This window comes from Aedes albopictus, chromosome 2, assembly GCF_035046485.1.
Source record: "Aedes albopictus strain Foshan chromosome 2, AalbF5, whole genome shotgun sequence".
NCBI classification, from domain to species: Eukaryota; Metazoa; Arthropoda; class Insecta; order Diptera; family Culicidae; genus Aedes; species Aedes albopictus.
Window position 1 is genome coordinate 289,438,152 of NC_085137.1, and position 25,000 is coordinate 289,463,151.

At 39.0% G+C, this 25,000-nt stretch overlaps 2 protein-coding genes across 10 annotated transcripts in view; one reads left to right on the forward strand and one right to left on the reverse strand.

Moving 5' to 3' along the window:
* The window catches only part of LOC109411098 (G protein alpha o subunit), a 289,726-nt gene that overhangs the window by 126,816 nt on the left and 137,910 nt on the right, over positions 1 to 25,000 (forward strand). For all 9 annotated transcript variants that reach the window (XM_062852047.1, XM_062852050.1, XM_062852049.1 and 6 more), the window contains exon 5: positions 2,453 to 2,613. In XM_062852047.1, coding sequence (XP_062708031.1) covers positions 2,453 to 2,613 — 161 coding nt within the window. The remainder of the gene's footprint in view (positions 1 to 2,452; positions 2,614 to 25,000) is intronic.
* Positions 2,775 to 25,000, reverse strand: part of LOC109408244 (probable cytochrome P450 49a1) — a 76,834-nt gene continuing 54,608 nt past the window's right edge. The window contains exons 3-11 of the mRNA XM_029872865.2: positions 14,508 to 14,754; positions 14,090 to 14,206; positions 6,124 to 6,200; positions 5,829 to 6,024; positions 5,569 to 5,734; positions 4,986 to 5,155; positions 3,552 to 3,630; positions 3,196 to 3,429; positions 2,775 to 3,095 (exon numbers count right to left, since the gene is read on the reverse strand). Coding sequence (XP_029728725.1) covers positions 2,982 to 3,095; positions 3,196 to 3,429; positions 3,552 to 3,630; positions 4,986 to 5,155; positions 5,569 to 5,734; positions 5,829 to 6,024; positions 6,124 to 6,200; positions 14,090 to 14,206; positions 14,508 to 14,754 — 1,400 coding nt within the window. The 3' untranslated portion in view covers positions 2,775 to 2,981. The remainder of the gene's footprint in view (positions 3,096 to 3,195; positions 3,430 to 3,551; positions 3,631 to 4,985; positions 5,156 to 5,568; positions 5,735 to 5,828; positions 6,025 to 6,123; positions 6,201 to 14,089; positions 14,207 to 14,507; positions 14,755 to 25,000) is intronic.

Consider the following 25,000-nt stretch of genomic DNA (forward strand, 5'->3'; position numbering starts at 1 on the left):
CTCAGCTACCGCAGGTTAGAGCAGGTAGGCGGAGGACGCCCCTTGAACCCTTGTGGATAGGAAGAAAAACAAGAGGAAGAAGTAGGAAAAACTTAAGCTAAGGATAGGCAGGATAGAATATGTAAAGCGAGACAAGGCTTTTTGTGATGCGTTACGGAGTAACACACTTAAAACAGAATGCCGAGAACGGCTGTGCGAATGTCGGTTGAAGTTTATTTGCTGAAATCTCGGCTAAACGCCTGGCGTTTAATGTTTGATGCTAGCGGTACCCTTGGGTGCTGCTATTAATAAACTTGACATTCTGCTGATATCTCAGTTAAATTGTGATTACCGAGCGCTCGGCTGTGCGAATCTCGGCAAAGGAATGGAAATTAGCCGAGCTAAACTGAGGGTGAAGATCTACCGAACTCAGTGTCTGATGTTTTGTGGATTTTCAGTCGTTACAAAATCAAAACGCTGTTATTTTATTTTGTCCGACCATTTTGGAGCCTTCTTCATGGACTCTGGAGATATTTATTAGTTTGTTTAAGGCTTTTAAACATGATTTTTACCATTAGTTACAGTGTTCTCGTCCAGTGTGGTTCGGCAGAACCTGTAACTGACGCATGGATCGAGTTCCTGTTAAATGTCAATATCTGTGTTTGAAATGTTAATATCCTTCTACGTGATATGTTTAAGTGTAAAACTTAGCAGTTAAAATCGTTTTTAACCCTCGAGCAATCGCGCTGTTAGTGTTGTATTTTGTACAACACGTTGGAAAAATCTCGCTTTTTGCACTCAGCATTAGCGGGGTGCTGACGGAGGTGGTCAACCGCGCGAGTTACGGAAGGTTAAAAGCTTTAAAGGAAACTATGATAAATTGAAACCAACAAATTAATATTTCCAGAATCCTTGAAGAAGGTCCCAAACGGACGGAAACGTCGAAAAACTAAAACTACAGCGTTTTGATTTTGTCAAGACTGAGAAGCCAAAGAACATCAGACACTAAGTTTTCAACTACAGTCGAGCACACCAACGAAACCTAGTGTCGCCCTATGTTTTTAATTTTGGAATATGCATTTGGTAATTCAAGGAATCTTACTATTAAGTCCTTGCTACTGGTATTTCGGTGACTACAGCCTCTGAATAAAACTAAGTTAACCAACTTTACTTTGCAAATAGCTTAAAACCTCGCCATCCGAGGCTGTAGGGCTATAGAGCAAGGCAGATCAAATCGGGTTTGGGATCAATGTATGTACTAATTCATCAAAGACTGGTAAGTGCTGGTCAAGAGGGAAGTTTTAAAGGCGTTGAGGAGCTATGCCAAGCTCACGGATCTGGGAGCAGACGTACGCAGTATTCGACGTACTTGTACCGTTGAAATGATCCTCGGGCTCAAGCCCGACATAGCCTGCAAGGGTGCCGCCTACAATTGTCTGGCGGAAGAGGTCCTTGGTGAGGGCTCTTACCGTTGAAACGACTGTAAAGGTTCAAAACCTGTACGAGAACACGGAACACGGAAGAGCTTGTCACGGCACTGCGGCAACAGTGTAAGTGACCACCACCGCAGCCGTTCGGCTACCGAAACACCTGGCGGCAAGGACACAGGTGACTTTGGTTCAACTACTTGTGGCAGACGCTAACAAGTCCGTTGAAGTAGGTAAGCTCAAGGAGGGCTGATCAATATGCCCGCTGGGTATACACCAGAGGTTTGCTTCTTGTGCCTTGAGCCAGAACAAAAATATGTTCCACAATTTGAAAAAGACTTTGGAGCAAGCTCTGTAGACGATGTGGAGGTACAAGGCTACACAAACTCCCCAAGTGCTTGATTTGTTCCGGGAAATCCACGAACAGGAACCATTCGACGGGAGGCCCACAGCTGACAAGTCGCAGTGCAGGCAACGTAACTACACCTGAATCACTGTGATACAGCTTTGCTGGTATGGGTCCAAATTGGCGTCGATATGGATAACGGAAAAATACCCCGTCTAGGTGTTGATTTCTTTCCTCTAAAAATTCTTTCTGCAATATTCCGGGGGATCACTATAGAATTTTAAGAATTCTCAAATTTATAAGAAAATAAATGTAAATGACAATGTTTGTCTTTTTTAACGAAATAAAATAAAGTATGATGTACCGTAAACTGGGGTGTAGTTGATCAGTGGGGGAAACCTGATCACTCAATTACCCACGGATATCGACTTTCAAGAAAGTTACCATTCCATTTTGATGTTACGTCATTGGATTGCGAAAGGTTAAAATAGAATTGTTGCTTCCTCAGAAGTCGACATCCGCGGGTAATTGAGTGATCAGGTTCACCCCACCGATCAACTACACCCCAGTTTACGGTACTAAAGTTAGAGTTATCTAAGCTGTTTAAACATACTAAATTTTACACAGTATTCATTACTTTGATCATTATAAATTGCAAATTTATTTTCATATTCAAACCAAAACGTTCTTTCTATTTCAGTGTGATGCGAAAATGGTGTTCGACGTGGTGCAACGGATGCACGATACGGAACCTTTCTCGGAAGATCTCCTATTAGCGATGAAAAGACTGTGGTCGGACTCCGGTGTGCAGGAATGTTTTTGCCGAAGCAACGAGTACCAGCTTAACGATTCTGCTAAATAGTGAGTACTACATTTAAATATTTGCGCAAACTTTGCTCCAGACCATCCGCAGACCATTGCATTGGCTGGCATACAATTGCCCGGTGGTGGTGTCATAAGTGGAGGGATTTCGGCTGTTCTATGCGTGGGTGGATAGAAAGTGGCACTGCTCACAAACAGCATTCGTTATCTACATGTTAGTCTTATCGCAATTTATTCCATACATTTATGTACATAAATATTTTATTACATTCTCCGTACCCGTGTCGTGTGCATATTCGTTCACGGACGTGCCGGTACGAACCCTTACATGCTATCATAGCTATTCCAACCCTTCAGCTTCCGTCGCGAGCCGTCCTTCCACCCACGGCGGCGCCGCCAGCGTACAGTCAGTGGTCGCGTTCGGTCAGTTTAAACTTCAGGGGCTTATCGGGTATGTAGGTGGGGTTTACCTTGTAGGTTAGCTTCTCGTAGTTGTATTCCACGTGGTACCGTCGGAACAGCTACAAGTGAACGAACAAATGTGATGAGAAAGGTCGGAAAGGTCAGCTCACTTTCTGAGGAAGATTTTCCCATTTCCTGCACGGTGGTGTTGATAATTACCTTGGACAACAGGATCTGTAGCTCACATTCGGCGAATCGTCGTCCAATGCAGGTGCGCCGACCGTAACCGAACGGTAAACTAACGTAAGGGTGGATTTTTTGACCTGCGTGCGGACATCCGGAGTGTTCTTTGAGCTCGCCCCGCTTCAGCCACCGTTCGGGCAGGAATCGATCCGGTTCGGGGAAGTATTCTTCCAAATTGGATACCACCAGATGGGGAAAGATGACGTGGGTCTGAAAATGTGTCACACGGTGAGAAACGGCGCGTATGCCGAGAGAATACGATTTGGTCGGTGACGGGCTCAATATGCCGACACCGTCTACCGTTTGTGTATGTAGTAGCAGAAGTATATTACCCCCTTGGGAATGTGATATCCTCCGATAACGGCATCCGACTGGAGGCTTCTTCCGTTTCCGATTACAACCGGATACATTCTGTGTAGGAGAGAGAAGGTGGAAAATTTATGAATCAGTAATGAGATACGGGTAGTCAACATTTGATCGAATGTTTAGGTTTGTGTGATTGTTGAATATAATGTTCCAGAAGAGAGTATGTATCTCATCAAGAACGTAGGGGAATGAGGGATATAAAAGGGTCTAAGACCATTTGGGCAGGTGGACCTATTTTGGGCACTTGCTGCTATGACTTGAATTTTTGAACATGGTTAGACACTGTACGTATCGATCGTGTCTCAAAAATCAAGTCAATCGGTTGAAATTTGACTGTGTTAGAGCAGCAAGTGCCCAAAATAGGTCCGCTGCCCACATGGTCCCAGACCCTACACCGTTTCGCACTACAGTATGAACTTGATTTTGTCAGCCCTATTTTGTGACAAAACTTTTGCTCTCGTTATCTTACGGCCAAACGATTCTCAGTCATTCGGATTTTTATTTTTATTTTTTTTTTTGTTGAAATCAGTCACCCATTCTTGTTAGAATTGGGAACTGGAAGCGGCTATTGTTCCGGATATAATCTCCTTCGTGATTTCGCAAAACAAGACACATTTAGAGACTATTTGGAAGTTCTCCGGTAACCTGGTTCCCCCGAGGAAGCGGCCAGTTTTGCTCTGAACCTGGACTTTACTCATAAGTTACTCTCTTTAGAAGAAACTTGGTGTTTTTCGGCTTTCAGTCACAGAAAAAGCGTTGATTATTTCAAATCATTGCCTACGTTTCAATCCTGTGGTTGGGATCTTCATCAGGGCTCGATATGAATCAACTTGTGAAGATCGTGTTGATTCATATCGAGCCCTGATGAAGATCCCAACCACAGGATCGAAACGTAGGCAATGATTTCAAATAATCAAAGCTTTTTCTGTGACTGAAAGCCGAAAAATCACCAAGTTTCCGTAAAACCCAGTCAGTCCCTGTATGAAATCTCTTTAGAAGGCATTCAACATTATCCTTTCCCTTCCCTACCTGTCGCAAGGACGTGGTCAGGGCAGCTGTCGGCCGTTGGAGGATTGCGTCAATCTTGTCCTAAAGTCAGTAAATAATCCCAAACATCAATGCTTTGGTAACGGACAGGAAGGACGCAACCCTCAGAACGATCTAGAACTGTACCATCTACGAATTTGTGCGACTTGCTTTGCAAAACCTAATGCCATTGCTAATTCAACTATTTTCCTTCTATAAAAATAGTTTTTTTTTATTGTTTCATTCTAAAAGAATGAATATGGCTCGATCACTGTACATAATTTACAACTCTCTATTCCCTTAATGCTTGTTTCCACAATCTAAACAGCCGTTCGACGATCCCACTCTAGCTAGTAATGTAACCACGCACTCACCTCAGCGTTTCTTTGATGCACGCTCGCAGATATGGCATCGTTTCCAGCATCGAAATGGTGAATTTGGTGTCCGGCGTCGGCAGACTGCGTTTGATTTCGTTGAACAAAATTTCCTGCTTGTCCGGGTTCTGACTCAGCTGATAAATGGTCGAGGTAGCCGCAACGGATGTCTGCGAACGATACAGGAGGTAAAACAAGCATCACAAAGTTTACACGGTCCGGTCGTATCAGTTTGTGGAGGATGAGATAGTAGGTGGGTTAGGTTTGCACACCGTTGCAGCACAGTGTGCGGTTGATAGGCCGTAAAAATGCATTTATTGGGAGCTGTTAACGACCGGCATTGTTGTGCTTTGTGCGTGGACGCGTGTGAAATTCAGTGTACAATACATTCAAAATGGGCCGGTGAAAATTTTGAACCATCCTATTTTAACGTCACGCTACACACGCGAGCGAGCGATCGATGATGCAAAGTTAATTGAGCTAAGCCACCAACCCCACATCGCAACATCGCGGTATTCCCGCTGTCGCGCGACATGTCGGAGCCGATTGATCATCAACGTTGCAGCCGAGAGACAATACATACCGTGTCAACGCCAACCATTATCAAATCCAACGCTAGCACGGCGGCAATTTTAGGGTTGTTGGTCTTTTGCAGGATTCGTTCGACTATGGAAATGTGCTCTTCACTTTTGACTTCGGAGCTATTGTTCATCCTCTCCATAGCGATATTGATGTGTCGCATGCATAGGCTACAATAGAACATGGTTAGAGAATAGAAAGATAATTGAATCTGCATCTCTGCAGAGATAGACTTCATATATCTGTAGGTGTTCAATCACATACTCCCGGAAGGTGTCCAGCGCTCCGATGTACTTTTTGTAGGCATTGGTCTGGTATATCCGCCAGATGGGCATCCGCAGCTCAACCTCGGCAACGGTCCAGAAAAAGGTGTTGATTGAGTCGATGATTCGTTTCGATTCCTCGTTGCCCGTTTTCGAAACACAGCCAAGTCTGGTGTCCAGCGCAACACGTCCAATGGCTGGAGCGCGGGCATGTTACATGGAATGGGAAGAAAGTCGTTTGATCAAAGCTGGGATTTTATTGAATTAAAGTGGTTTGCTTTTTTTTGGCTATTTACACTCGAGCGCCCACTTGTAGAGTTCATGGAGGAAATCGCCCGGCAGTTCATTGTTCTCGTCTCGCATTTCGTGAATTCTGCAGTGTGCATTTTGAGGAAAAGGATACGAACGGGAAAGGGAAGAAAGAAGAACAGCAAATCGATTAATTAAACCCGAGTTTGGGTCATGTTCAAAATTCAAAGTGAATGTGCTATGATGGTGATGGCAGGAGGACCGGATCCTGAAGGACGTTCTCTTCTGGATATGTGCAGTTTTTTTCTACCCATTTGGAGTGGTAGTTTTTGTACAACTTGAAAACTAGTTCTCCGTTCTGAACAACGGTACTCACCAGACGTTCTCAACCTGACATGATGGATGACGTTTATGGGTTTTCACTTTGCCTTGTTTTTTCCTTGTTTTTCGTTTCCAAGTTTCCAGTTGTGCCATTAAGGTTACTTTAAGTAACTCATTGAGTAACCAGCACTTCAAATTAAAAAAAAATGCTAATTTCGTATTTTCATACTACGGTTCTTTGAAAAAGCAAAATTTCACTCAAGCTCTGCGAATTCGTTGCGATCTCACAAATATATTGTATAATTTTATAATCTTTGAAAGTTTTCTTCGTTTTTGTGAGCTTCCTTACATGTAAGATCCAATGTTAGGAATTATTCTTTCTACTAAGATATCACAAAACCTTTCTGTATCAAAGAAAATCGCCCGTAAAATATTTTGAATTTTTATGACCTCGCAAACATAAGAAAAATTACCAATGTCATTTTTTTTTTCAAATCTCGCCCTTCCATATTTGGCCGGGGTTCTGCTAAACCGAACTAAGCGCCAAAAAGATAATTCCGAGATAATTAAGCTTAAAGGTCAACCACTCACAAATAAACAACAGCGGAGATTATTAGAAGCTTTTTTGCACACATGTAACTTACCAGCCTTCATTAACCATCAGAAATGAAGAATACATGTAAATTATTTGGAATCATTGATATAATTACATTTTATTTCTTGGTACTTTGCACTCAGTTCACTCTGGCTGATCAAAAACATTAGAAAACGGTTAATAGTTCAGTTTGTCTGAATGTGTTTTTTGTTTCAGATAAAACCAGTTGGATAGTGAAAAAATCTCGATGTTTCATCGCCTATCTAGTTGAAATCGATATCACTCACAAAAAAAAAGCTTTTTTTTTTTGTAAAATTGGGGTTTTCCGTTTTCCTGGATGTAAAAAAATCGCCTATGTATTTTCTTTTTTTTTTTCGATATTTTGTGCCCTCATTATTATATAAAAAAAATCCTTTCCAATTATTTTGGCTCTCCTACACGTGTAAGAAAAATCTGGGTTGGATATTGTATTTTCTTTCTTACACTTTGACATAGAGGAAAATCGCCTATGTGGGTCTAAGAATCTTTGTGTCTTTTTACCTTTGTGAGTTTTCTATTGTTTTGCGCTCCCATACGTGCAAAAAAAATCATTTTGAGTGGATCATACATTCTTCCAAAGAAAATAAATTCCATGGATTCCATGGACAATTTCTCCATAGATTTATCTAGACATTTTTTCCAGAAATTTTACTAGGGATAACTTTAGAAAATCCTTCAGAGACACTAGAAGAATTCTTCAATTGAAAAAGAGAGGAATCAGCCAAGGGCTGAAAGTCTCTTATTCAATTGAAAAAAATCCATCTTTAATTGTTCCATGGATTCCTTTAAAAATATTCCACAAGAAATTCACCCAGATATTCCTTTGAGGATTCTTATTAAAATCTTTCAAGGACTGATTCAGATTTTTTTGACGAGTTGCTTTAGAAATTGCTCCAGAGATTCCTTCCTAAATTATACTAGGGACTCATCTAAAAGTTCCACTGAGAATTATATTAGGAAATATTGTATTCAGAAATTTCTCCATGAATCTCTGCAGAAATTGTTTGAGGTATTCTTTAGATTCCTCCAGTAGAAATTTTTCCAAAGATATCTTTAGAAAATCCTTTAAACATTCAGAAGTTCTTTCGTTTTTTCAACAGGAAATCTCCAAAAAAAATCTTCAGAAACCCCTCCGATGATTCCTCCATGAATTCCAAATTAAATTCCTTTACAGATTCTTTTAAAAATTCATGAAGTATTTATTTAGAATTTTTGGTCAGAGATTGCTTTAGAAATTCCTCCTTCAAAAACTACAACTGTGATTAATCCAGATATTTTTCAAAGAATGATTCCAAAGGATTCCTTCAGAAAATCCTCCAAGAATTTATTTGGAAAATAATCAATGAATTACTGCAAAAATTCTTCCAGAAATTCATTAAAAATTCCTCCAGCAACTCTTTAAGAAATTCGTCCAAGAATTTCTGAACACAATTTTCCATAGATTTCCTTAGAAATTCCTGTAAAATATATTCTAGGAAACCTTCCACAGATTCCTTAAAAAATGCCCATGGAATCCTTGTGAAATTATTCTGAAGATTATGTTACAAAATCATTTAGATTACGCCTGATATGCAATCTAAAAATTATCGTGAGTTTCCTACAGAAATTTCTCCAAGAACTCCTTATGAAAATCTTCAATTGTTTGTCTTTGAGATTGTTACAGGGACTTTAGATAATTCTCCCTGAAAGAAACAGAAAGTCTTCCAAGCGTTACTTTCAACTTTCTCCATGTTCTTTAAATTAATCTGGCATGGATTGCCTTAGAAAATCCTCCACAAATTTCTCCAGAGGTTCCATCAGAATTTACATTGTAGATTGGTTCAGAAACTAAGTTTCCTTCAAAAATTCTTTTCGATTTCTTTAAGAAATTCCTCCAGGCACCAATTAAGCATCCTTCACATTTTTCCAGGAATTCCTTCAGAAATTTCACATCGATTGCTACAACAATTCATCCAGAGATTCCACCAGAAATGCCTACTAGCCTGCTTTTATAAAACCTTCTATAAATTCCTTCCAAAATTGTTTCATTGATACTTCTATAAATTCCTCCAGTGGATAGTTTAGAAAATCTTGCATGGACTCCTTCAGAAATTACTAATGATAGTTCTTTATGAAACCCCTCAAAGATTTTTATTTCAGAAATTATTTCAGTGGTTTTTTTCAGAGGAAACCTCAATAAAGAAAATACTCCCTCAGAAATTTCTTCAAGGATCCTTGGATTCCTCCAAAAGCTACGGGGATAGACAAAATGATCGGGACAGGCAAAATTTTCACTTTTCAAAAAATGTTCAATTAGCTGTAACTTTTTGAAAAGTGTATCAAATATTCTCAAATTTTTACTGTAAGTTCTTCAACTAGTTGTGTATCAGTGGACAAAATTTGGAAAAGATCAGACAATTCTTCACGAAGTAATAAAGATTTTTGAAAAAGGTAAAATTATCCGATAGCCAACATTGAGCTGTTATATCTCCAGATTCAATGAACCGAATGCAATGAAATTTTGACGATTTAAGACTTATATAATGCGCTATGAAAAACCATTGACTGAACTTAATATTCTCAACACGGAAGAAAATTATAACGATTAGATTATTTTTCTAATAAAACACCAAATTATACAAAACATCAACATCGTTACAAAATTCAAGATGCAAATTATAGTTCATTTAGTTTCCCTCTAAATGACTTATATATAAATGCGTTTTGAAGGAAAGTAACAACATAGCCGCCAATAAATTGAAAAAGTAATGGGATGCATATTAAAAATAGACCAATTTACTAAAAAATCGTGAAAAAATAAAATCGCTATAACTTTTTCGCTTGTTGAAATTTTCAAGTTAAGTCAAATGTTTCCTAGAGTTCGTTATATAAGTCATGAATGTTCAAAATTTCATTGCAATCGGTTCGTTGAATCCGTAGATATAACAGCTCAAAGTTGGCTATCGAATAAATTTTATCTTTTCCAAAAATCTTTATAACTTTGTGAAGAATTGCCCGATCTTTTCCAAATTTTGTCCACTGATACACAACTAGTTGAAGAACTTACAGTAAAAATTTGAGAATATTTGATGCACTTTTCGAAAAGTTACAGCTAGTTGAACATTTTTTGGAAAGTGAAAATTTTGCCTGTCCCGATCATTTTGTCTATCCCCTGTACTTTAGATATTTTTTTTGGATTCTATAAATCTTCCACAAATTCCTTTTGAAATTATCGGATATTCTTTCAAGCATTCTTCCGCAAATTCCTCCAGCCATTTCTTACGACATTGTTCGAGGGATTCGTTTTTTTTAATTTCTTTTTTTATTACGGGATTTTCTGCCGTAGGCAGGTTCATCCCGGAAGAGGGATTCGTTTAGGAGTTCGTAGAAGTATTCCTTTAGCTCGCGCAGTTAGCCACCACCGTCAACACCAAAAAGCGAGAATTTCTTCAACGTGTTGTAGGTGCAAAATATAACAGAGCGATCGCTCGAGGGTCAAGGAACAGTTTTTTTTTCAGTGATTCCTTCAAAGGTTCTTGTGTGTGTGTGTGTTTTTTTTGTGGTGCTTCTGCTAGAGAATCTGGCATTTTATAATAATTATGAACTCTTTAATAACTTGAAATGGTAGCCCAGCCCAAGGACACAATGCTGAGGTTGTTTTCAAGCATGAGTTGCATCTGAAACTTGATCCCAGATGTGTACTTCCGGTAGGACTCGGGGCACACTATTTTTCGTGATCATAATCATTTTGGACCTCAACAGATTATGTTAGAAGTTAAGTGTCTATGAGCAATTTGTTAGGTATACCAGAGTCCTTCTTTTAAAAGTACTACTAATGTGATTAATCCACCTAGAGTTCATACACGGTTCATACTTCCGGCCAAACATGTCTGAAGGTCCTATCTGCAGAAGAGAGGCTCTCTTTGGTTTCCCTCACTTTCGTTAATATCTCAGCTGTTTATTTGTATTATGATTGTCTGCTTGCATTGAACGATGGTCAAAACAATCGTCTTTTGATTTGTACTGCAAAAGTAGTTGAAAGTTGTATAATTACATTGCAATAATTGAAAGAGAAAGTGAACAAAGAGAGCCTCTCAAATGCAGATAGGACCTATTGAAATGTTTGGCCTGACTTTTAGTCAACGAACTCTTACAAGACCATTGCATACTTTTAGGCGTTTAACGGTTTCTGCCCCAATTTACAAAATTGGTTCCAATTTGTAAAAACACGATTCGATTCATCGAATTTGATAAAGACCAGATTTAGATTCTACTTGAATTGATCTACCTTGAATACACAGCTATTTATTGAAAAAAAAGCCAAAAGACAGCCGTACTACATATAGCCAAAACATTGTACCATGGAACACTTATTCCCGGTGCCAAATCAGGTTCAAACATTGACTTCCGGTTTGACAACTACCCTTGCATGAAGTACAACTCTTTCCATCGATTATAGTGAAAACCGCTTATTTTTATATTTTATAGTTACTGAGTATCAGCCGATTAAAAATAAAAAGTTTGTCCTGAGCTTTGAGGGTTAACGGAACGAAACGAAAGTTATAACTTCTATAAATGACCGAATATTTTCATACATATGTAGTCACAGTTGCAGATTTCGAAATCGTTCTCCAATGTTTTGACACAGTTTATATAGGGGAACTTACGTATTCTCGGCAGTTTTGTTCTCTTCGTCATGGTTTTTTTTTAACCTGTAGGTTCCAAAGTTGGCCTCAAATCCTTCCCTACCAAGGTGAGTTGTATGCCAAAAATTCGGGCAACTCGGCCCACAAAAACCCCCCTGAACGAAGAGAACAAACCTGCCGATAATACCCATCGTCACCCAACATGAAATTGATTAAAAATCAAAATGATTTGCATCGTAGTGAATCAATTTTAAATCTTTTGGCATGAATAAAAAGCTGAATAATATGTTTTGGTAATTTGAAATTCTTTCTATGTGCACATTTTCTAGCTCGTGGTATGATTCTACAGTATGACCCATAAAAAAATGCGAAAATCCATTATTTTCTTTCTTTGGTAATTTTTGTTGCAATATTTCTTATGAATTCAGTTTTTTTAGATAGGGCTACAATAAGGAGGTAATTGTCATACAGGATATCTCAAATAAGTGTCAAAATATTCATTGGTTACGCATATGGGACACCTAATAGTTGCCATCAATTTCTGAAAAAAATAAATGTTTCCTCGTATTTTTGGAGCTTTAAGAATTAAAATGAAAACTTTTAAATACATGTAAATTATGCAGAAATATGTACTCTTAAAAACGCGGCCCTTTGAAAAGCTTTTTGAAAACAATATCAGATGCTTAGGAACCAAAAACTAAAAAATGTGGCATATTTTAAAACCCTTAGATAAGATAGATCCATAAAAAACTTCACCCTGTTTACAAAAAATTCAAAATAATTTCTTGCTAATGAAGGCTCATAAACCTACGTTTATAATAGACACAAATACGTAGTACTTAAAAAGAGTTTGATACTTCATACATTTGTTTTTCTGAAAATGTCCATTTGTCGCACACTCTAGTTTTTAGTAAATGTCACATAACTTTTAAGATAATAATTTTTTTCACCTGTCTAAATCACCAACGATCGCCTGAAGACCTTGTCTAGCTATGAAAGTGCTGTTCTTGAAATAAAATTTAATTGAATATGATTGAGAGCAATTTGACGAAAATTACAACCTTAAAAAAACACCTCTGGCGCGAGGACGCTTTTGAGATCATTATCTTCAATATTACTTTTTTCAAAGGTTTATGATTCAAATCAGTAAATGTTCCTATGCCGTTGATAAATTAGTGTCTTGACTATATTATCCAATAGAAAAATGCAAAGTTAATCGATTGGAAGCACGTGAGCAATGTCTTCGATAACTTTCGCATTTTTTTATGGGCCATACTGTACACTGAAAATGATCATCTTTTCAACTACCCACAATTCTAACTGATGAACTGATTGATCCTCCTCTCCTCTTCTTGGCGTAACGTCCTCACTGGGACAAAGCCTGCTTCTCAGCTTAGTGTTCTATGAGCACTTCCACAGTTATTAACTGAGAGCTTCCTCTGCCAATGACCATTTTGCATGTGTATACCGTGTGGCAGGCACGAAGATACTCTATGCCCAAGGAAGTCAAGGAAATTTCCTTTACGAAAAGATCCTGGACCGACCGGGAATCGAACCCGTCACCCTCAGCATGGTCATGCTGAATACCCGTGCGTTTACCGCCTCGGCTATATGAACTGATTGATATAAAAAGTTTTTCAATATTTTGACTGGAGAAGCATTACTTAACAAAGAGGTAGCAGTTTTAAGGACAGACTTGTTAGAGTCCCAAAATGGCTGCCACAATGGCCGACTTTGGCACCTACTCACGATTTTGAGGGCACAAATCTCTTCGTAAATAAAACCAGTGCACCAGAGCTTTTTATTTTAAGCTAATTATAAGTGAGCAAGAACAGAATAATGAAATACATTGTTGTTTGAAGCTTGCTTGCTCTTGATATTTGTGCGTCTGAAGTTTCGATGCAATGTTGAAGCGGGATTTCAAGACGTTTGTCCTTAAATAACTCACATCAGTTAGAATTGTGGGCAGTTGAAAATCTGACTATCTTTCTATTCTCGATTTCTCTAATGCACTCAGAATCTGTTACAAGATAGCCAAAAGATTCACGAAATGTATATGACATTTGAAAGTATTTTGATACAAATATGGATACGTTTGTGATAAATTTGAATTTTCCCGCTTTTTCTATCACAAACAATTTTTGGGTTGTCCGGGTTGCTTGAGAACGTCTGGTAAGCCGGAGATAAAGCAACAATGGAGAACTTTTTCTCCGGTAGCAGCGCCATCCAACGTCAATCATGTCCCGTTCAGATTTTACTTTGACAAGGACATGAAGTGGACACCTGTTTTTCCAAGCTGACGCTTTTTTTGTGGTACTCCCAGCTACCGAGGAGAAGGTGGTGGTGAAGAACAAAATGGGTGCGCATGCATATGGGTAGTAGAATGGGTGTAGGTATGTGCTATGCTAATTGGTAACAAACTGGTCCCCGTACCTTGCCATGAAGTCGGTGGATATTTCGTCCAGCGGAGCAATGTACTTTTTGGCCGTCGTCGGTTGCAGCATCACTTGCTGGACCTGAGCGCGGAAGGCGTCCCACTTTTCACCGTGCCTGTTGGCGAAAACAAAATTAGATAGTTATTTCTTAATCAGCCAGCCGCCTCATAATAGGTCAGTGCGCAGACGACAATAAACAAAAATCAAGTTGAAGGTCGCTGCCGAACCGAAATGCTTTACATAACTAGTTGCCATTCCGAGTTTCGCTTTCGCTTCGGTCAACAGTAAAAAAATGCACTTTGGAGCGAAACCAGTTTCTTCGTCTGGCGTTCTTTCGCACGCTACGAGAAGCCGTTACGCTCGCGGCTGGTTAGCTGGCTGGCTGGCGCTGGCTTGCCCCCATCCCATTCACTTACACTCCGATCAGTCCCATGTTGTCGCCGAAAAAGTCTTTCCGCAGCTTGGACTTGTAGTTTCGCAGCGACGGCATAGCCGGACGGTGCGGTTGGACTTCCTCCTTTTTGAATGTGTCTCGAATCAAGTCGGCATCGAATACGAACAGCAAGTCTGGGTGTCCGATTAGGCCGCCGACCTTGGCGATTTTGCCAAAGTGTCGGTGCAGATCACACATCACTTTGTCCAGGTCCTCGATCCGGTACTGGCCTAGAATGGTAGGAGAAGTAATAGTATTGGTGAGCAGAATGGCTTTGGAGCTGTTGAGGGGATTTGCAATAAAATGCAGAGTGGTAGACTCTTGGTGTGGAATGTAGTTTCATATTCAAGCGATATGAAACACGAATACAACTTTTTTTTTCAATGAATTAAGAAATCTTGATGGTCGTTGAGGGGCAATACAATTATAAATAAGCATTTATTACTTTAGCATCCTGATGATGGACTGTGACAACAGTCCCATGAGGGGATAAAAGCGCGAGTATTCATTATAAGATCATGCTTAGGGTGAAGGGTTCGATTCCATAATCCACAATCTTTTCGTAATGGGATATTCTTGACTTCCTTGGACATAGAGTAACGTCGTACCTCCCCCACGACATTCGAACGTAGCTGGAAAGCTGGAAAGTTAAAAACTAAAGAGAGCTAATGGAACACTAAGCCAAGAAAACAGGATTCGTTTCAGTTGAGATGTAACACCAGAATGAAGTAAGAAGACATTGTTTCTCCTCTACCCCTAAGAAGCGATTTAAGTGTGTAAGTGTATGTTCAGATAGCAATAGTTTTAACTACATGAAAATGTGGATCAATTTTGAAGTGGGAAGTATTGATGATGCATTCACTCGCCCACTGCAGACTGTTTGTAAACCACGGCTTTAGCACGGCGTCGCGTCGGATGTTGGTCGAAGGAGTATTAGTTTTACCGGCACATACACTCATTGCACAATTATGGGTCACTCAAGGAACAACCATTTCATAATATGAATCGTTTTTCATACAAAAATAACACTTTCATTATTTTTATTTTATATTCTCTTCTTTGAAACCCCTTTTTATTGTTTTAAATAAAAATATGCTTGTAAAATTCACTTTAGGCTGTGAAAATTACTAAAATGTTGGTGAATAATGAAAACCACAATAATGGGTCAAAATTGGCTGTGTAACAATTATGGGTCAATTTGCTGCCTATTATGGGTCACTCAAGAGAAATCGGCTCAACAATAATGTTTTGTCTATTTTTTCAATGAATGATCACTTATTCTCGATAGATCAACTATAGTGGAATCCAAAACTGGTCTCAAACCTCTTAACGAAGCGTGTTTTCACGATTTCAAATCAATTTTTCAAAATTGGGACAAATTCTCCAACACAACCACCGATAAACGCCTAAAAGTATGCAATGCCCATGTACGCAAAACTGTCAATATTATGCTGCACAAAAAGTGACCCATAATTGTGTGATTTTCGGTGTTCCTTGGCACAATAATGAGTCACTTCAATTTTGCCTGAAATAAGCTTTAATTAGCTGCAGTCACATGAATTTCTACACTAAGAACGTAAATTATACCTTTGTTCTGGTGACGATACCATTTCGCACATGAAAATCACTAAATCTCGCTTTTACAGAGCTTACGAATGCAGCGCACGCACTGTCCGTTATTCACAATCGAAGCGTTACTTTGACAGCTAGTTTTGCGCCGAACAAAAAAATATTGAAAATATGTATTTTTTATGTATTAGCCCGTGTGCGATACGTATAGTGACACAAAACAAATCGACTTATGTACGAAAAATAATAATAGCTAACAAAAACTTGCAATTAATAAGTATTTATCTATTAAAGTGAAAAGTGACTAATAATTGTGTGTGACCCATAATTGTGCAATGACTGTATTCACTTTAGCTTCACGTGGTCAATAGATAGCGTGAAGCTGAAGAAAAAACAGATATTTGGGCGGTATTTTCGACTGGATGTCACCTGGTATCTTCAATTGTAATGGCTCGGCAGTCTTATTAAAAAAATTAAGCGAACTACAATGTTCTCGCTCCTACGAGAACCAGGACCGAAACGTCGGAGCGAGAACATTGTAGTTCGCTTATTTTTTTTTTACTGCCGAGCCATTACAATTGAAGATACCAGAATAAACAGATACAGTGTGCTCGTGTATTGCACATACATTAAAGATTACTGAAACCAATAACAGACAGTCTACCTCAGATATATGCCCGCCTAACGCTCGAGCTCGATAAGAAAAGCAAAACACACAAATAGTGTCGTAAGCGTTATAGGAGTGGATTCCTGTCCCCTAGCGATGTTTACATCGCATTATCATATACATACTTATAATTTATGGGTTGACTATTACATGTCTCCGTTTGTGCTGATATTGTCACGTCTGGTGCTGAACCATTCAAATTGGCAATCAATTTGTCTAGTGGGTAAAGAACCGAAATATGTAGGGTAAAAGGGTATAATGCGCCCCACCGGAGCAAAACGCCCCCTTTCATTTTCTAGCAATTCAAGCGCTTTTCGCATGCGTGATCGATTAAAAATCTCAAATATTGAAGAATAATTGCCATCAAGCTGGTCCGTTAGTTGATTGGTACAGAAAAGCAATAAAAACATCAAAACAGTCTGAAATCGAGACTTTTTGCGTAATATTTTACCACTTGTAAGCTGACTTTATTGCAAACGAAGCTACTTCTGTTCGCTTGTGTTATTTTGCAACTTTTATGCAGGTCAACACTTGTTAAAAGACCCTCCTTGGATAAGCATGTGGTGGAATTATCCCCTGGGACAGTTTTATCACGGGGCTGGACGTTTTTCTATGGATGGGGCGTATTGCCCCGTTTGTTTTGATAAGGCAAATTTTGGAACGTTTTCGAAAAACGTTTCAAAGCATCCATAGCCACCTCTCCAAAGGCAAAGTTCGCATGCAACACTTCACTGACTTTAGAAACAATGATTTGCAGTGAATAAAAGATGGAATAAGACGCCAGTTTTAGATATATTGCCATTTCTGCTTAAGGGGGGCATATTATACCTGTTTACACTATTCTCAACGAACCAAACCACCCATGTTGATCTCATTGATACGATGGTGCGTCGTTGTTGAAGTGTATAAAAAGCTGCACGACATAAAGGTATGCGCTCGCGGCTGGGGTTCCAAATCTTGATTTTAGGCATGTCTTGGCCGATACAAGCCACAGGTGATAATCAACGGATCGCGTGTTTTGCATGTCTAATGAATGAGAACTGCACGCGGCAACTCTTTCATATGTAAGTAAGCAGCCACCGTCTGGACTATGCAGAAGAAGCTCATCGTTTTGCGGCTAAAATGCTGCAGTTAACATATGTGCTCGTGCGTTTACGTGTGTAGTAATCCATTAATTAGCATCGAACTTCGCGTAAACACTTGGCTTTTGTTTTCCATTCACTACACGAGTTAGCGGCAGAGCCGGCGCCCAAACGGCCAGTGCTTTAGGTGTCGATTTGATGGTGAATTCCCATATTAGTATGCATGATGAATCAGACTGGGAGTGGTTAGTATTCTCAGATGCTGGTAAAGCTAGGTAAATTTAAAGCAGAATTTGAGCACAACTCATGAATTAGTAATTGAAGTTAACACATTAGGCTACCAGGAAGATATTCTTCTTTTTCTGGGCCACCCCACATGTAATTTTATGTTAGGTCGTATGATTCGATAATTCTCTCTAGTCTAGTCTAGTCTACACATACACAGCCAATCATTGAGAGAATCCTGGAAAATGATAGAAACGACTACTTCCATCATTTTTCTTGTCATTATTAATGATTGCAGTACATCGGAGATGCATTGCAAGCATTAAAGCGGCCAGGCCTGCAGCATTTTTAATTCAGAGTTATCCCTCTATGGTTGGCTTTTCGGTCCGGATAAATTATAAGCGGGGTGATACTATTTCATCCGACGTTTCGACCCTTGGTTTGGGCCTTCTTCAGGGAGGTTATAGGGATACCACTCCCTGAAGAAGGCCCAAACCAAGGGTCGAAACGTCGGATGAAATAGTATCACCCCGCTTATAATTTATCCGGACCGAAAAGCCAACCATAGAGGGATAACTCTGCCAATCCGTCGGTCGTTTCCACAATCAGTTTTTAATTCAACGATAAAAATAATGAGTGGGGATATCTCGTACCAACCGCTCAGTTTCTTCTTCTTCTTCTTCTTCCTGGCGTAACGTCCTCACCGGGACAAAGCCTGCTTCTCAGCTTAGTGTTCTATGAGCACTTCCACAGTTATTAACTGAGAGCTTCCTCTGCCAATGACCATTTTGCATGTGTATATCGTGTGGCAGGCACGAAGATACTCTATGCCCAAGGAAGTCAAGGAAATTTCCTTTACGAAAAGATCCTGGACCGACCGGGAATCGAACCCGTCACCCTCAGCATGGTCATGCTGAATATCCGTGCGTTTACCGCCTCGGCTATATGGGCCCTGTAACCGCTCAGTTTATGAAATAGTAAAATACAGTGAAAATCGGTGAGGGTGACGATGTTAAGAAGGTTAATGTCACCCCTTGGTCCTTGGTCCTTCCTGGGATGGGACACGGGTATTTGGTTCGTGTCCTGGCCCTAGTGCCTAGGCTTAAGCGCCTTTACTCGCTCTCTGAAAATAAACTAAAATGTTATGGTCCCATGGCCCCGCAATAATAGCCCATCTTAATTTAATGCAAATCGGCATAGTAAATATTTGTCCTCTACTTATCAATGCATTAATTAGTAATGCTAGAAGTCAATAAAATGTTCAGAAAATACAAATGCATTTGAAGAAGCACTCTTCCCGTGAATTGATTGAAAAGAAGTAAATTCAAAAGGAACATTCTCACCAATTTCATCGAAGAAACACCGCTTGCCCTTTCCGGTCGCCGGGAAGAAGTGCGTAGAAATCAAAACAACGCTTTGCGTCACAATGATCGTAGGATGTTCACTCGCTTGCGCCATTCCAGCAAGATCACCTTGAGCTTTTCCTTATAAACTTTTTCCACTTTTCTTGCATGAAGCGCATCATCTTCTGGACGGCACTTGGATCTTCCTTTTCCTCCTTCTTTTTTATCGTCGACAATTACTGAAGGATACGGAAATTGTTCACCCGAATCACATCAGAGTTCGTAGCAAGTTCGTAGGCACTTTTACCGAAAAAACCCCAAACAGTGGTTTTATTCCAAACTTCGCACTTATTGAATTATTGTTTAACACCGATAACCTTATCACAGCCTAACACTACAGAATTCAGAAATCAGAATGAGAAAAAAAAAATCGCGAGAAAATTTGTGACAGGAAAAAAATGCCTTGCAAATCGATGTTTTCAGATAGGCTCAATGTACCAGTTATGGCTATACATTAGAGTGGGTCATCGTTTATAAGGAAAAATGAAAAATTCAATGGTATCCCATCAGATCAAAGCTTTTTTGATCCCATTTCAGGACCCAAATAAGTGTGCCAAATTTGGGCAGGATCGGTTATGTCTACGTTTTGCGCATCGCGTTTGAAGTTTGCATGGGGTTTTACCTCGTATGATTCGATAATTCTCGAACAAAAATGTAATGTTTTCTATTGTATAATGGTTTTTCGGTGTCCTACGAATAAATTGAAATTTGAAATGCGCACGGGCTCCGGTGGAAATCGAACCCACGACTCCAATTTCAGTAGACACCCAAGCTACGGAACTACGCTGTTCGTTTTCATCCCTTGAAGGCGTAGAACTGAACTCGATTCCACTATCGCACATGGTTTTCTTCTTTTCAAAATTCAAAGAGAATTTCAAGAATGATTTATGGACCGAATAAGGTTACCGTGACAAGCCATTATTGTGGAACTTATTTTGGTTAAGCTACAATAATAAATGAAACTTAAAATACTTTAATTACAACATGGAGACATTTTTTTTTTATTTTTAGATTCTCCTTGGAAAATAGTAGAAATGCAACTCGTCTTAGAACCTCGTGCTTGCAAAAATGAACATCAAATATCAATCATACCAGCATATTTTTTGAAAAAGATACGTCTGAAAATTTGAATTACAGTGGTTTTTCGGTTTTATCACGGTCAAAAAAAATTTTACCGTGAAACAAACGAAACCGTGAATTTGACGAAACGAGAAATAAATGTAATTTTTTTTATTCTAAATCGTTCAGTTACAAAATATATGAGTCGTAGTTCACATTTTTTACCAGTTTTAGTGGACTGGGCAATGCTGGATTGATTTAATATTGATTTCGGAATGTTTTCAAACAAGTGTGATAAAAACGAAATGAAAATCGTGATAAAATCGAATAGAAAACCGTGAATTTGATCGAGTAGTGATTAAAACGACTAGTGATAAAACCGAAACGCCACTGTATTGGTTTATTTTTTTTTCAATCGAGATCTTCTTATGATCTTTGTCCCAAAAGTTTTAGTCCATTTTTTCTTTTACATAAATAAATATCTGGCAAAAGTTACCTTTGGATTCCATAATTTCTTACAGAAAGCGCAACAAACATTTTTTGAGGAAATCTTCATGATAAACTTCACGGATGTTACTTTACTTTGGAACTGTACAATTTCACAGAGGATCAGAAATTTCGAGCGGAATTTCGTCAGACTGATTTTTTTTAAAGATTTTCTCTACAATAGCTTTTGAAACGTTTTTTTTCTTTTCTAAGTAATTTAAAAAAACGGGTCGTTGTGTACAATTACTTAGTTTTTTTTTTGTCATTTTTTACTTGATTTTCCATACTACGTATATTACTGACCGTGCCTATCTGTGTACAAATATTCAAATGAATTGGTCCAAAACTAACTGAATCAAGGCAAAAAAACAAACTGCAGGAAAAATGGTTACAGGTTTATAGGAAATTTCTTATTTATTCAAGAGAATGTCTTTATTTGTAAAATTCTCCAGAAATGACGTTAGAAAGACATTCAGAAATTCCCTCATGGATTTTCGAATAAGTTCCTCCATGATGTCGATGATTCTTCCATTATTCTAGAAATTCTGTCTCAAAATCGTTCAGAAATTACTGTTTTTATGATCCCAAGATTTATCAGTAAGCGTAAAAACTTCTCCGAAGCTACATCAGATATTGCTCTGAAGAATTTCTTTAAAATAAACAAGCAATGCCTGTATTGATTCCAATACAATATGCTTAGGCCATAGCTTCCCAAACTTCGTAAAACGACCCCCACTCGCTTGCGACACGGTTTGATTGTTCTGCGAAAATCGAGGTGACGAGAGACTAGGGGATCGTGAGACCCAAGTTTGGGAAACGATGGCTTAGGAAGATCCACCTTTTATCAAAATTACTGTTGGTTCACAAACTTTAAATCAACATGTAAATAATTAGCATTAGTAAAAATATTTGATCAATAAATCACTAAAATAGCTAAGAACCACAGATTGTAAAACATAGAAAGTATCCAAAATAAAGAAGTAATGCTCTCGGAATTACTTGGTTGATGTTTGTAGCAAAATTAAAATAAAAGTACACGTGAAACCTTTTCCAAAACTCATTGACAGCCTGTTATAAGATCATTCTTAAATAAACCATTTCCAGAAGCGGAGAAGAGAGTTCTGAAAAAATATTCCATGAAAGATTTTCTGCTACCTAAACCATAGATTTCTCTTTTGACCAATTTACTTAAAAACTGCGTGAAATGCTGCTGAAAATATACATAATATAGGGGCCCTGGAAAGTACATTCAATGTTGGTGTATGAACCAATTTGAATAAATTTCGATACTTCGGTATTTCGGCGTCTGTAGATTCTTGAGGAATTTTGGTATACGTAGAATGTCCGACAAAGTAACGGCTTAAGCTTAATTGGTTATGCGATTTTTACTTATGAATATTCGAAGGAAAGTCTGAAGCTAGGTCTGAAGGCTTCAACTCCTAAGAACTTTTGTAGGACATCAAACGTTCTTGGTTTTATCAGAGTCAACGCTTTAGTCAACATGAGTTTATGAGCTCCGTGAAATATGCACCAAAACTTAAGTATTGTCTTGTTCTTTGCTATGCATACATCACTCCTGTATGGGGTGATCGCAGCGGTCGCGTTCGCTATTGTCTCGTGCGAAAACGAAACCAACGCATATGGATGTTTATTTTTTAGTATTGTATTGTTCCTTGCTGTGTCTGCGAGCGTCGAAAAATAGTGTCGCACGATCTTATCGTTTTTAGCGATAGGTCGACGGGGGCTCGAGCGAATGATTGATGATCGGTGAGCTTGTTCCTTGTTTTTTTTTTAACGCAGTAAATGTATCTCCTTCATATATTTACTCAACAAGAACTGCAAAGTTCGTCACTTCAAGTGTCGGCCATTTTTTTTTCGTTTTATTTTAATTTTTTTCTGTATTTTTATACAGTCCGTCACCTTACGGTGCTGGCCATACGTGAGTGTTTTGCCTGAGTTTTTACGGTTCGTCACTGTTAGTGTCGGCACAAAGTTTTGTTCCAATATATCGATTTCATGGAAAGTAGCATATTGGTTCACCAGTCCTCCCATTAGGCGAATTTGACGAAAGCTAACGATCACTCTTTTCTCTGGTGGCAGGAATGAGAACCCTATGAAAAGAGTGACTCCGCCAAAATTTGCCATGGCGAAGCATAGGCAAAGTGCACTTTTTTCACTTTTTCATACCGAATTCCGCATCGCAGAGCAACGAGCACTTTAAAGAGATAAAATTTAATTCTCTTTCAGATGCGCTTACATCCGGTAGGTACTTACGAACAATTTACGTGATAAATTTGAGAAACACATGCTATGCCTCCGGCGGGCGATCTTCCGGATTTTTTTTTTTTTGATAGCTGGCCAATCCGGTGTCTGTCGGCGTGGGCATCAAGAACGATGATAATGGAAGCCATTTCAAATGGAAAATAGCAACTACCAAGGCAAAATATTAGTTAATTTTGAAGATGAAAAATTGAATTTTTGATGTAAACAAACGATTTTCTCCTTATCTCACCTAGTGCCTCTACAATTGGGGTTCATTCGAATTCTACTAACAAAACTCCTTCCCGTGTCAACTGTGGAAGGTCCAGTAGTACATACAACCTCTAGTAGCAATAGTTGTCGAACTAACATTCCTTCCCTTTCCCGGTTGACCGTAAAGCCGTGGCCAGCACCGTAATTGACCCAATAAAGTTTGAGCTCTCGAAACGTGCACATTGAGGATGGTGGCAAGTTCCAAGCCCCAAGCCTATTGGTTTTCATTGCAATTTCGCTAGCTCAGGTCAATCACGCAGTAACAACTACGAAGTGTACGGTCACCAATTCTCATGCTCGTACTCATGCTCCGTGATATATGCACCAAAACTTAAAACCTGGAATCTGTCTTGTTCAACCACGAAGTTCATTTTCTTTCTATACTAGCTATCCACTTAAACTTCTTACACTTTTACACTGTTCTTCGTGACGTGCAACGATGACGTTAATTATTGGGTAATTTATTCATGAATTCAATTGCTCCACTTGTCTGTACCGTTCATTGTTGGCGCCGCGCCGGCCGCGGCCCGCCATAGACAAACGGTCTCCAATGGGCAGTTCTTTTGCCGTCAATGGTTTACCTACGTACGTGAGAGGTACAAGAAACTACCACCATCACCACCACCTCAGGTTGTCCTCAACAACTCTTTATAGTTGCCTAAAGCAAAGCATAACTTTCCCCTTTTTACGATATGTAATGTAACGCAAATGAGTCACTACGATGGCAAGGCGAGCCGCTGTCACCGACCGGGCAAACATCGTATGGAAGTTTGACGGGCGATGTTTCAAGGTGTACAAATATTTAAAATTGTTGATATTGGCTTGTAATATGATTCGAGTTTTGAAATTTGTTAAGGTGGTTCAACAACATTACTCAAGGTTATCTATACATACCGACAGTATTTGCAAGTAATTAAATATATTTCCAACTAATACTATATTCAGTGTTTGACCACGCCTCTAAATTACTTAAATCGTAAATCGGCCAAACTGCATTCGGCCAAACGACCGGGCACCCCGCACATAATCCCCACGCGAGCCATTAGGTCCATATCTCCGCCAATTTGCGTCCGATTTCAAATCCCTAGATCTCATTCAAAAGATAATAAGTCAAACAAATTATAAACATGATGTAGATGAAAGTTACAACCTCTACATATGATTCAATCAAGCGAGATAACATTTTTTTTTGAAAATTTGTTCTTTTGTACGTTCCTATTAGGAAAATTTCTTAAAAATAGGAAACTAGAAACATCTAAATTGTAATAATAAGTGTAGGCTCGTATCACACCTTTGGGCTGTTTGATCGCGGCCTTGAGAATGAAAACCTACAAAACAAAATATGCGATAATGGGAAGCAACTTGAACCCCTATTAACATATATATTCAATCATGCCGCACCAGTTCGCACTATAGGTAGTTTATGGTGAAGCTGTGTAGCCTACGCCGAAAA